Source organism: Cibotium barometz, chromosome 20, assembly GCF_041138505.1.
Source record: "Cibotium barometz isolate CiBa-2024 chromosome 20, ASM4113850v1, whole genome shotgun sequence".
NCBI lineage: Eukaryota > Viridiplantae > Streptophyta > Polypodiopsida > Cyatheales > Cibotiaceae > Cibotium > Cibotium barometz.
The window spans coordinates 26,974,501-26,988,337 of NC_141065.1; the positions used below are offsets into that span (position 1 = coordinate 26,974,501).

General features: G+C 47.7%; 1 protein-coding gene across 1 annotated transcript in view; it reads left to right on the top strand.

Annotated features, from left to right (window-relative positions):
- GRV2 (DNAJ heat shock N-terminal domain-containing protein) overlaps window positions 1–13,837 on the top strand; it is a 58,359-nt gene that overhangs the window by 26,315 nt on the left and 18,207 nt on the right. The window contains exons 10-11 of the mRNA XM_086814675.1: window positions 12,074–12,436; window positions 12,893–13,033. Of these exons, the coding sequence (XP_086670801.1) occupies window positions 12,074–12,436; window positions 12,893–13,033 (504 nt within the window). The remainder of the gene's footprint in view (window positions 1–12,073; window positions 12,437–12,892; window positions 13,034–13,837) is intronic.

Sequence of the window (13,837 nt, forward strand, 5' to 3'; positions counted from 1 at the left end):
GACAGATAAAATTCTGAAGCAATACCCCTCACCTTATCAGGCTCAATCTGAACCTCACCCTGTGAATCCTGCAAGTACTTCACAAAATCCCTGCTATGGGAAGGCCTGTGTGCTGAAAAAAACTCTTTGTTGCATCTGCCACCCATCTGAGTCCAAAAGGCCTCGTTCGCATGAAAGGCGAACTCAGCCCTCCTGTCCATGGCCAACAGCAGCTCTGCTCTAACTGTGGTCAAGAGGTCTGTAATCCAAGTCGCATGTGGATGCTTTTCATGTTCCCTCTGAAGAGTAGCAATCCATGCCTAATAGCTCTCTCCTTGTCCAGAGCCTCCTTCTTCTTAGACAAGGCAATGCTATGATAATGATGGCTGGTCCTCTCAAGAGCTAGCGCAATATTATGACGAGGATTAGGACCGTCACAAGATCTCCATCTCTCTCTGATCTCAAGGGAGATGTCAGCATCTAGATAAAGAGAGTCAGGGATATGGATACGGGGAGAGGCCGAGCGAGCCCCAGGCTCCCTGAGACACAAAACGACGGGGCAGTGATCGGATTTGGTGGTGCCAGGCATAATAGCAATGGTGCCTCCTCTGTCCAAGGACCAATCATCCACACAAAACCTGTCCAGACGTGCAAAGATGCTCTCATCCCTGCTCCTGCGGCCAAGAGAAAAATAAGGAATTTGGCCTTCTCTAGAAGTCATCCTCAGTCCAACAATCCCTGCCAAAAAAGGAAAGCGTGAACCTCTCCCATGAGGTTCACTCCAAAGGGTGTAAACCCCCTTCGCGTCCACCCTTCTTGTCAGAAGGTTGCTCAACCATATTCAAATCTCCTCCCACTATCTAATGATCAACCTGGGGAATGACATTTGTAATGGTGTCCCAAAAGGCCACCCTTTCACCTCTCACGTTAGGTGCATAGATATTCAAGATTCCCAATTTCTGACCCTCATGCATGATCAAGATCCACTGCGCTCTAGCAGGGATGATAACACCGTGCCCAATAACATGAGGTATAATAGATGCTGCCATTGAAATACAAACACCCCCTCTAGTCCCAACTGTCGAGGACCAAAAGGTGTGGCCAGAAAGCATCTTACCAGTTTTGCCACACTGAGATCTATCCAATTTGTGTTCATGCAACAAAAGCACATCCATAGGCCCTCCTATAACAGCAGGGTGAAGTTGGTCCTTCAAAAGGCGCTTCCTACCACCCACGGGTGGGAAGCCCTCCAAGGCCCTGAACATTCCATGAGACGATTCTCATGGAAGAGAAGAGGGTTTGACCCCCGATCTAAGAAGACGATGGGCAGCCTGAGGACGCCTCTCATAATGCTGGAGGACGGGAAAATCCACGGGGCAAAGTCCTTGTCCGAGGCCCTGCACCGTGCCTGCATATGTACGAGAAACCTAGTCGCCTTGCGGGGCATCAAGGGCAATGGCATCATGCTGAAAATCCTGCAATACATGATCCCCACTGTGCTGAACATCCTGCATATCGCCCCCTCCAAGTAGAGAGGACTCCACAAAGTCATCCTGATCTGAGATATCATCTCTCTGCAAAGATGCATCAGCTGATACATCCCTCTGACCAGAAACATCATCTATCTGTACATGAACCGAGGAAGCCTTCCCATAAATCGCACCAGGGGGCGGGCGTGAGAGACAGCTCGCCACACCTGGCAGACTGAAGGACGAGAAGGAACCAAGGGAGGTGGCGCCTGAGAGGCTTACGAGGCCTCCTGCGACCTCGAGCCCAAGGACAATCTCGAGCAAAGTGACCCTGTTGGTGACAAACCCGGCACTGATCGGGTTTACCTGCAATCTCCATACGTTGCTTCAAAGGGCCACAAGGACCCGGAAGCAAAACATAGTCCTCAAAGAGCTTAATGTCACGGGCAAGAACCATGACCCTGGGGACAGCATCCGCCGAGGCAGTGACCACCTGGGTAGAAGATGTCGGCAAGGCGTGAAGGGGGGGCACTTGAAGAACAAGCCCAAAGGCAGACCCGATGGCCTCTAACATAGGCCAATATGCGCGAGGAAGACCTGGGAATCTGAGAGTAATCGAGAAACGGTTCCGGTCTTCCTCAACAGGGTCAAAATAGCTGGAGTAGGGAAGAAAGAATATCTTCCTCGGGCCCAATGGCAAAGGGCTGCCCTTCAAAACCTCTGAGGCTGCGTCCTCAGAATCAAAATCCATTTGGAAGAAACCTCTTCCAAGCAACCTGACATCTCGAAAGTGTAGAGCGAGGTCGGAGGGCAGAGCCGCTAGGACCCAATCCCGAGCCTGGAGACGGGACAGGTGAGATCCAAAGATTTTGGCAATGAGGGTCGTTTTGGAGTCTTTTTCTATTTCGGCGTAGAGGACCGCGAGCTCGGCTTCGGAAAATACAATGGTTCGCCTGGCCGAGGGAGAATGATTGGCCATGATGCTAATCGAGGAAAAAGGCCGACTTGAACCCGGATGAGGAGCAATCCGAACCAAGGGGGAGGTGTTGAGGAGGAGGAAAGGAAAGGAGGGTGGAAAAGGGAAAAGCAAAAAAAAAAAAAAAAAAAGCGAAGCAAGGGGAAAAGGCTGGAAAGGGCGAAGAGGGGCGGGGACGGGCAGCACAACAGTGCTGCGCAAAGGGAAGAGAAGGGCGGGCAGGGGCAGGGGCAGGGGCAGACAGAGTGGAGGGAAAGGCGAAATAGCGCGGGCAAAGGCAAGGAGGGGAGGCGGAGGAGGATGGGGGGTGAAGCTGGGAAAGAAGCGGATGGGTGCAGCGAAGGAGGAGGAAAATGAGGAAGGAGGAGGGGGCAGCGAAGGAGGAAGGAAGCAAAGGCAAGGGAACAGAGGCGGAGGTGGAGGGGAGCGATTCAGGCAGCGAAGGAGGAAAGAGACGAAAGAGGAAAGAGGGGCGCAGCGATGGAGGAAGGAAGCGAAGGCAGAGGAACAGAGGCGGAGGAAGGATCAGAGGCAGAAGGGAGCGAAACAGGGTTTGGGGAGCTCCATCTGGAACAGTTTGATTGACACAAGACAACCTCCCACACCAAAAAAAATAGGGAAAACGTATGGAGAGTGGGGAAAAATGAGAAAACACCTAAACCGGGCGGGCACACCCACAACAGAGGCCTTGGTGTAAATATACAGACAGGAGATGATTGCTAACATGGTCATAATTTATAAGTGAGGTTTGGTCGCCCAAAACTTAGTAAAGTGTGTACACACTCACTTATAAATTATTATGAGATCATGAGGCTCAACTTTGACCAATACTTACCACCCGCATAACCATGTCAGCAAACAATTTCACACGCACGGTTCACTGGCAGGTGTCCCCTTACCCGGAACTACACATTGCTCAAGCAAGCATAAAAACAACATGCAAATTCAATTTGCAGCATAGTAACAAAAAAACGTGTTTCTAGCTTTCGAAACCTCGAAACCTCGAAACTTCGAAACGGTTTTTAAAAACCTCGAAACCTCTCTAGTACGGAAGTTTCGCCCAAATTTTGTTTTTTTCTCCCCTGATTTTTTTTGGGATTTCTTAATTTTTGTTTTTCTTCCATATCCTCCTTATCACCTTCCTTCCCTCTTCTTCTCCTGCCTCCCTCCTTTCCTTTTTCTTCTTCTGCTACTTCTTTCACCTCTACTCCTTCCTTCATTCTCATGTTCTTCCTTTATCTTCTTCTCTCCTCTTCTTCTCCCTTGCTCTTCTTTTCCTTTCCTCTTCTTCTCCTATCTTCTTTCCTCTTTTTCTTCCTTCAATGTCTAAAATCTTTCCCAATTTCTACCTTCTCTTCTTCAATTTCTTAAGAGTTCTTGATTGAACCACTTGTGGCATCTAATCAAGCAAAATTGCCATAATGCCTCACCAAAAGAAGGATGGTTCCCCGAGATATGTGAGAAGAGACCATTTTTTCATCATTACACTGTTTTTAGATGGCTACTATATTTTCTTTAAGTATTTAATACTTTATGAAATTATTGATTTTTCGAAGGTTTCTTAGTCGAGGGACGAAACCTTTCGAAACAAAACCCCAAAAACCTCGAAACGTTTCTTGTGACTATGATTTGCAGGCAAGCACATAAAGATGCTATGCAATGCAACATTGGTATAGACAATCCCCGTTCATAGCACTACCAAAATAGACGTGTTCAAGGCAAGTACATGAGGTACCAGACCTAGTGGAACATCAATCCTCCGGCATTTCTAGGCATGTACACATAGGCACAAGTCCCAACGGAAAGCCAAATCTAGAGTATCAAATGATTGGCATCAATCCCTTGCATAATAGCCATGGACGCCAATCCAATGTATACACATAATGAGAAAGCAAGTGTAGACCATTTGGGTGGCCAAATGGTCGGACCCAGTCCTTTGGAGAACCCATCCTGCACATCGTCCTCTCTAGAAAGCCCAATCTTCTTTGTCATAGGCTTCCTCGAAGTCAAGAAGGAGAACAATGAGATCTTGCTGATGCATCCTAGCCGAAGCGGTCCCTTCTCAAAAGGTGAAGATGTTGTCTAGAATGCTCCGATCCTGAGCGAAACCTGTCTATTTACCATGAATCAAGTCGGGGAGGAAGGGCTGTAATCTTCGGCTAATGGCCTTGGCCAGAATTTTGTAGGTGGTCCCTAGGAGGGTGATGGGTCTCCACAGCCGAATCTCCAATTTGTCACCACTCTCTTTGCTTAGAAAACCTCTCTGGCATGGCTTCCATAACCATTATCTCATTGAAGGTAGCTCTCAGGCCACCTTCCATGAGATCCTAGTGACGGAGAAATAAGGAGACTTGAAGCCCGTCCTCTCCTGGGCATTCGCCCCTAGGTAATGCCATCATAGCGTCCGCTAGCTCAGGAGGAAGGGCCGGAGAGTGAGACCACCTCTCTTGTATGCCGCCAAACCCGCTCACGCACATCTAGCACTTGTGAGGATATGGGGGCACTTGTGAGAAGAGAGCTGAAAAAATCTATGGTAATGGCTCTCTCATTGAGGGATTTGTAACAATAGATCCTTCTTGGCCTCGCAACCTACGGATACTATCTCTCCGCCTGTGTGGGCCTACAATCTCAAAGAACTTCCCAGTGACCCTGTCTCCTGCTTGCGTCCAAAAAGAGGCTTTGACATGGTATTTGTACTCCACCCTCTGTTCCTCTATGGGTCTGAGCTCTATCTAGTGGACTCTCCTGAAGCCGCTGAAGAGAAGCTAGCAGCCTAGGCTCTTGCGAATGCTCCTCTCCTGCTCTCGGAAGATAGCAATCTGCTCTGCATTGCTCTTGAGATAGACTGCCAATCTCTCCAAGGCCTGTATCCAAGGCGCCTGTGCAGCTGCACCCACCTGAGTGAAAATCTTGTCTCTCCCAAATCCCCTCTATCCTGCAACAAGTTTTAGAGTCCTGGATGAGGCTATCTAGAAAATTCGGGTACTCAAATGTCTGTCCTGCTTCCTCTGGGGAGAGAATAACCGGTGCATGATCGGAGAAAGTAGTGCCTGCCAAAATACCAATCATGCCACCATGACCACAAGCCCACTCATCTACATAGAACTGCTCTGATCTGAATAGGTTAGGGCTAGTACTCATTCTATTGGATCTAGAGAAACAGAGACTCCTGGGGCTGTGTTCAAACTCTGGAAGATGCCAAGGGTCCTGTCCCTTGAGAGCCAAAATCAAGTCCTCCCAAACCGAGTACTCTGTACTAGATATTGTAGCCATGCCACCTCCGAGTCTGTCCTCTGCTGGCTCTAGCATGTTTAAATCCTCACCCATACACTAGAAATCTGCTTGCGGCAAGGAATGACGAACTGTACTCCAGAAGGTGGCCCTGCCTACTGCAATGTTCAGTGCATATACATTCAGGAAGCCTACATAGTCCTCTCCAATCCTGACTGGTGCCTGCATCGACCAGTGTTGGCAATAGTTGCTCTCTACGGAAAACCTATGTCTTGGAGGGGCCAAAAGAATGGGACTAGAAGGTGTGACTCCTGCCTTGCAAGATCTTCCCGCATTGGTGGGTACGTCCCTCTGGAAGATGGTGCTCGTGAATGAGGAGAGTGTCAATGGGTCCACCAAGCGTTGCTCTGTGGAGCTCCTCTCTAAGGACACACGTCTCTGAAAGCATTGTGGCCCCCCCAAGCCGTGGATGTTCCATGAGGAAATCCACATAACTAAGATCGGTGGGAAGTAGAACTGTCCATAGTTGCATTTCGTACCCGTACTCATCGAATGTGTACCTTCAGTACTTTCCGTACCACTCCATACGTACCGTACCTCGTACGGATAAGGTCTTCGTACCAAATATGAGGTTCAATGCACAACACTTATTTGGCCCGTTTTTAAATTATTTTCAGTGGTCATTGCTCAGTAGTTAATAGATTAGTTTTGATTTCAATATTACCATTGTCTTTAATGCTATTTTTGTATAGATGCTAGATATTCCTTATTTTATACATACGTACGTACATACGTACATATGTATATATGTGTATATATATATATATATATATATATATATATATAATGTGAACGTACTTAAAGTACTTATCTTGATGCATACTTTACGTTCTCGTACCGTCGCGTACCATACCGCACCGTACCTAAAGTACTCCCCTTGAAGAGTCTTGGGCATGGGTTTCAATGGAGAGTAATCAGTGTTGGTCCTGTGGCGAACCTGCACCGCCAAATGGACACAAACCCTTGGCCTCCATGTGATGTCACTTTGTTCGAGCCCTGTGGTATGCATACTCTTGACTCCACCCGTCACAATGCGGGTATCTGTAGGAGGGGGGAAGGGGTGCTTCCACTGAAACATGAAGGAACACAAAAAGCAATAGCTCCAAGTTGGAGGACACCATCTCCCCTACCTGATCTCTAAGGCCCAAGCCACCCAACTCCATCGGAGCCAAAGGCCAGAGGTGCATAAGCAATACGCAGGTCATGCAAATGGTGCAAGAGCTCTATGGCCTGCCCTTGAATAGAGGTGGTGGACATTGACTCCATTCTCTAGTCTGTCACGTGCACTGCTGCACTCAGTGGGAAGGAGAAGATCATCACGCCACTCTCTGGGGTGTCCAGAGTGATAAAACACCACACATGCGAATGGGAGCCACTGTCTCCTCGAACTTATCAGCTCTTCGATGGGAGGGCATTGGAAAAAGCTGTAGTCAACTGGCTGCCCCAGGACCCTTGGGGGGGGGGGGTGTTGCCTGGTGACTCTAGAGGGAGAGCCCGCACTGGAGAGGTAGTGATGGTCATCTCTACTGGCTTTGTAAAACGATGGATCAAACGGCGGATTGAGGTGGCCGACTGCCTTTGCTCCGGGTCTGGCGTAGCCGGAGGGGAGCGGGAATGCTCTAGAGGGTGTAGTTGGAACCATCCAACTTTGCAGACTCAGAGAACATATGAAGAGAAGTCGGAGCAGCCATCACAAAAGCTTGCTTGGCCCTCCTCGCCTGTGCCCCCTAGGCCCTCCTCGCCTTCACCTCTCGCCTGCCTCCTTAGCCCCCTCACCTTTGCCCTCCTCCCCTTGCCTCCCGTTGTGTCCCTTGGCCCTCCTCGCCCTCACCTCCCAACTACCCCCCTCGGCCCTCCTAGCCTTCACCTCATTTCCACCTCCACCTTTCTCGTCACCCTGCCCCTCACCTTCACCCCTCTATGTCTTCCGCCTCCTCCCCACTGCCCACTCTGATGTCCCTCCCTCGCCCCAGTCCCCCCCTTTTTTCGGCCCTGCATTGCCATAGCTGCCCTTGCCTTGCTAGCTAATCGCACTCTCACTAGCTTCCCCCCCTCCTTACCATCTTCCTCGTCATGTGCTTTGAGCTTTTGAGCTTTTTTCTTTGTGGCAAGACTCGCATCTTCTAGTCTCCAACCCCCCGGAGGACTCCATGGCAGCCGCTCTGTCATCCCCGACTGAGGCCACCATCCCTTGCCTCTCCTTTTCAAAAGAGAATCTGTAGCTCCTCACTTCGATAGTTGCCTCTTTTTTGGCCCCCACCTTGGTATGCAAGATTATGGGTAGCCACACGGTGTGCGAACAATTCAAGGATCTGTTCTTGGCACGCTTGGAAAGATCGTTGACATTCATCCCTCCTTGGGGCGTGGCTACTATCAAGCTGAGTTAAGTTCATCTGTAGCGTCGGACAGAGTCATGCAGTTGAGCCCCGTCGCACTATGTACAGCCCATGCCTTCTTTGCGAGGTGGAGTTGAGCCCCGTCACACTATGTACAGCCCATGCCTTCTTTGCGAGGTGGTAGCACAGCATTGGCCCAACGTCCGATCCTTTGGCTGGTGTCTCAGGCTTTCCCGTGACAGTCTACTTTCCAGGAATACCTTCCTCCCCTCCCAGTGATAGATGGTGCTATCGAGAGAGTGATAGAATCCCTCCCCATCGGCTCTTGCTCAGAGCTGGAATTCCATCCCTTCGTATATGCATTCCCTCTTAGGGGTCCTCATGCCATATCGCTTCCTAGCCTTTGGGGGGACCCTATTTTGCAGAGAGTTGTGCTCTCTGGTCTCCTAGGCAAATGTTTCATCTGCCGGCAGATGGGAGACCTCACTAAAGCTTATCCTCGTCGGCAGACCAGGAGGGCTGTTAGCACATTCATCCCCAGTTTCTGCTCATTTCTGGTGCCCATTTGGTCCCTTTTGTATGGCCCTTGATTGTGGGCTGGCCACCCCTTTTTTCCATATTTTTATGGGATTTTTCCCAGCTGTTTTGGTATTTTACCAGTCGGCCAGCATACCTCACCTATAAATAGGTGGTGCTGGCCTCTCATTTCTCATTCAGTTGTACATATTTTGCTCCCTCACTTATGAGACTTCTAGGGTCTCTTGCTTGGGACTGTTTTGCTTCAATATATTCAGCATAGTTGCTCCATATCTCTCTCTCTTGCACTCTCTATTCAGCACACTCTAGTGCCACTTTGCTTCCGCTCTGTGCACTCTTTCATGGTATCATCGCTCCCGGTTCAGCGACTCCTCTACTGCCCCAGATTCGGCCCTATTTTCAGCACCCTCTCCTCTGCGTTTTTCTCGCTGCGTTTTCTGGACAGCACCTGCTGGTCACTTTCTCTCCAGATTGGCTTCATCACTTGCAGCCATCAGGTAATTTTCCAATCAGCATTTTTCTCGACGTGGAGTTTGGACATTGGAAGCCTGTTTTTTCAGGACAGCAGCCCTCTTCTGGCTGCGTTTTCCTCTCCGGTGGTCTTTCCCTTTTGCAGAGGGGGTTTGTGGTGTTTCGGGCTTTGGTGGCACACTTGGTACCTGTGGAGGACACTTCTTCTTCTGAGTTTGTGCATATTTCTGAGATTAAGCCGCCCAAAGGGCAGGCGGGCAAAGGCGAGGAGGGCCAAGGGGAGCTAGCGGGAGGCAGCCGAAGGGCTTAGGCACGAAGGAAAAGGGGCTGCACACAGGTGCAAGGCACACTGGAGCAGGGAGAGCGATGGCGGGTCAGGTACTAGCGCAGAGCTACTGCTCTTAGTCGTTGAATGGATAGATTTATTCTTCTGTGAAGGGTTAGTTTGTGTGTCGGATATCACTAGCAATTTAATATTCGGGGTCCGTAGACTGGTGAGTGATGGATTTGTAAAATGTATATGGGGCATATCCTAGTGGTATGGGATACTAGGGTCTACTTCATTTGCGGTTTACAGGTTTTCAGTGAGGTAGATGTTTTAGCCTCCGATGTGATCTAGAAAGCATATATTCAGTTATTGGATTTATTATCAAGGACTGTGTGCAAGGACTGTGTGGTAGAGTGCTGAGTGGTGGGGTTATACTAGTTTGACTTGGTCCTAGTAACATTGTGATGTTGTCTGGCATCTGGATTACCTTGACACAGTGGTTTGGCACAACTTGATATTTCTAGGTACTTCAAGCAATCAAGAATTGACTAGGTTGAGTTCCTGCTCATTATGATTGTTCTCAGTCTATCAAGAAACAGAGAGGATATATCATATTTTGGTGGAATGCTGTATGCATGCGGCACTAGGAGACCATATGATTTGATCAAGTTTGCGTGCGATGATGCTAAGCATAGGACTTTGGGTGATAGCTAGGTTATGTTTAGTGTGGGGTTCAATAGCCTGAGTTTCCTTGAAACTTTAGAACTTGAAGGTATAACTCTAGGAGAAGTTAACCTTGGAAAAGGGTGGATGGTTTGTAGTCATTGCATGGATTTGCATTGACAGATATTGACTTGCACTAGAGGGGTTTTATCGGTGGTGTTCTGGTTTGAACATGGTCTCGATGTCTTATAGCAGTGGTGTTTTGGATTGAACACAATCTTGATAGGAGCATTCTCTAAGGTTACTTATGATGAGAGTGCAGAGATACTTGATAGTTATATGATTCTCGGATAGGGAAGTATTTGCTGATCATCCTCAGTTTGTTGGGCAAACAAGAGGGTGCATTTGGTTTTGGAAGGTATGCTTTATGCATACGTCTCTAGGTGACCATCTGATTGGGAGAGGTACGTCCCTATGGTCAGCTTTATCTATGTTGTACTAGCATTTAGATACCGATTACAGTCTTAAGTATGTTGATGTACGGTTTTCAACCTACAACTTCGGTAACTATGGGACTTGAGAGTATTTGGATTGATGTGGCTAGAGATTTCTGAGAAAATAGCTATTTGGTGCATCGAATGCTATCGGGAGTGCTCATGATAGAGCACGGGTATATTATGATAGGAGGCATTCATCAAGGAAGTTACCCACTGGAATGCTGGGTTGTTTGAGAGTACCCAAGAGTTCTGAGATGTTACGATCGGGGAAGCTTGGGAAGTTATTCCCTAGGTACAGGGTATTATGTTGTCTTGGTGATTTCAAGTCTTCCAACTTCCTAAGGAGTTGGGGATTGAGGGATTGCTATGTTCCTCAAGACTGAGTAGGTTCTAGTTTTGTCTTATTTCCACAATGATAGTATGGAGGAATAGTAGCTTTAGTTGAGCTGATTCCTAGATACCTAGCTATGTGGTTTCATTAGACAGGTATGAAACATGATTTCGGAGGGAGATGTTTTAGGTGGCTATGTTTCCCTTGCTTTATTTCCAAGAGTGGAAATGTCTTAAGAGGGGAAGTATGTTACATACCTAATGCTAATCCATGGGATTAGTGGGCTAATCTAGCAAGGCTAGGGGAGCCTTGGGATTAGGGAAAGCAGGTTGATATAGGCGGCTAAGGCTCATGGTTAATAATACCAAGTATACTGGTTATTTATGATTGGATAGTTGTTTATAGCAATAGTAGCCACTATATAAGTGAGACTTGGGTTATTATTGTTCACATAGAGTTATTCACTCTGTTGTGGTCTGTGATGGACCAAGATTAATTCCCCTTATTGAGTTCTCATAGAGTTATTCACTCTGTTGTGGTCTATGATGGACCAAGATTAATTCCCCTTATTGAGTTCTCTGCTCGGTTGGGATGCCAGATTCAGCTGCTTGGGGTTGACAACACTCCTGCGGTTGCCTGACATCGGCGAGCCCATGACACTCTTCCTATGGCTGGCTGCACACAGGAGTCTAGCGATGGGCATTTGGTTTGTCGTCACCGGTTGTCCCACGTCCTGTGGCCAATGTAGCGCTCCTCAAAGTCCCAGTGACATTGCCTTTGGGACTGCCTGAAGCTGCAATAGGTCTGGTGGCAGATTTGACAGTCCTCTACGAGAAAGATTGCAAGGTTCTTGCGCTTCAGCTCATTCATTTCAGGATCACTGACGCCGCGGTTCCAGCAGCACCTTGGACCCCTCTTGATTCACGCGAATCAGATGTGGGAGCTCATTAGCAGCATCCATGTGTGGTGAGCCATGCATCCATGTGATAATATTACATCCAAGTCTGTTTCATCTTGTATTATTTAGGTAAGAAGTTGGAATTGACAAATCATGCATAACACTTCTTTGCTGGTTTGACCTTTTGTTTCCCTGATTATGTACCTCTTAGATGCTTTGTTTTGTTTAACATATTAATTCTTTTGCAGCAATGTATTGCTATTGGGTTTTGGTTTCTTGAGATTGAACAAGCTGCCAAAGCTATGGTTGCCCTTCAACTATTTTTCCTTATATTATTGTTTTGGACACATGAGACAGGTGCTCATGAAGGTGCCTTCCAATGCAGAGGCATGTGTCTCTGTAGGAGGCTGTGTACTAGCTGTAGATTTTTTGACTACAGCACATGAAACAGCAGAAAGAACTTCGATTCCCCTACAGTCAAATCTCATAGCAGCTACAGCCTTTGTGGAGCCGCAGAAAGAGTGGCACTATCTGAACAAGGATGGAGTGCAGGTTGGCCCCATGGAAAAAGATGGCATCAGGAGGGCTTGGTCAAAGCAGGAGATTGACTGGAATACCAAGTGCTGGGCTTCAGGCATGACAGATTGGAAGAAGTTGAGTGATATTCGTGAATTACGCTGGGCATTAGCTTCTCGTATTCCAGTGCTCACACCAGCACAGGTATGCTGCTCTGAACTTAGTATGTTGCAGTTATCTCAGTCAATATTATGATTTTAAGCACAGCGTCGCTCACAGACTAGGATGGTTTTTGATCTAGAGTGATCACTTTACACAAATGTGTATCATAATGCAAACATCAAGCACAAATACTAGGAGTCAAGCCAAATTGAAAGGGAGCCCTTTGGAGAAATGCATGTCAGGCCTGATTTGAGAACACTACTGTAGGGGCGATGGGGTATGTGCAATAAACACTTTCAGATGATGATAGGATGTTGGCTACAGTTTCATATTCCATTCCCAAATGACCTTTACTGTTTCTACTATTTGCATAGAATGGTCTTCCCTTGCTTTCCTGATCCTGTCCACAGATTACCCATCTAATGTCTAGTTTGTACATCTTTAGTTGATGCAGTTATAAAGTTATATGGCTCTGCTTTTGCATTGGATGAAAAACAGGTGGGGGAGGTTGGTTTGTCGATTTTGCACAGTATGGTGGATGTCCATTCAGACCTTGACGACGCTGGTGAGCTCGTAACTCCAACTCCAAGGGTGAAGCGTATTTTGTCCAGTGCTCGCTGTCTTCCACATGTAGCACAGGTAATTTATCTTCTTGGCTTTCTCGTTTTCGGGGTCCGCTTAAGGAGCTTTATGGTGCATGCCTAATGTTGTTCAAGGTAAATCTTATGCACTCCGAAAACTAAGGAAGCTCATATTTTTGTAGTAGCAAAGAAATTTTAATGAGTATAGTAGGCAGGTTGTTAATATTTGCAAGGCACACACCAACAATGCATGAAATACCCGGATCATATTTGCATCCTGAGTGTGCCCCTCTTCTCTCCTTGCAGCCATCTCTGTCTTCCCACTTCCTGCATCCCGGCCTCCCGCCTCCTGCCTCCTGCCCTTCCTGCCGTTTGCCTCCTGTCTACTGCCTCCTCATCCAGCCTTCCTGCTATCTGCCTCCGGCCTCCCTGCCTCCCTTTGCCCTTCCGCCTCCCTCCTGCCCTTCTGGGTCCCTTCTCCTTTCCTCCCGTCTTCCTGCCTCTCCTCCTGCACTCTTTAGAGTACGTAGAATTTTTTGTGTGTTCAAGTCGGCCTCTCCCACTCTGATTGGCACTATGGCCTCCGCCAAATTGGGTCTATATTTTGGGTAAAGCGGTTATGCTCTGCTGAAAAATACGTGAAGCTTCTTTGCTTCGCAAAGATAGTTATGAGGATCTTCACATGCGCACATGTATTTTGAGATTCAGATTCAGAGCAAATTTTGTTGATATTGAGATTAGTAGGTTTCTCAGATAGATTTATTCTCTCGAGAAGATGTAGTTTGTATTATGCCAGAAGAGATTGCTAGCAACCTTTGGTAAGATTTCGGAAGAGTGCAAGCTGAGGAGTGATGGATTTGTA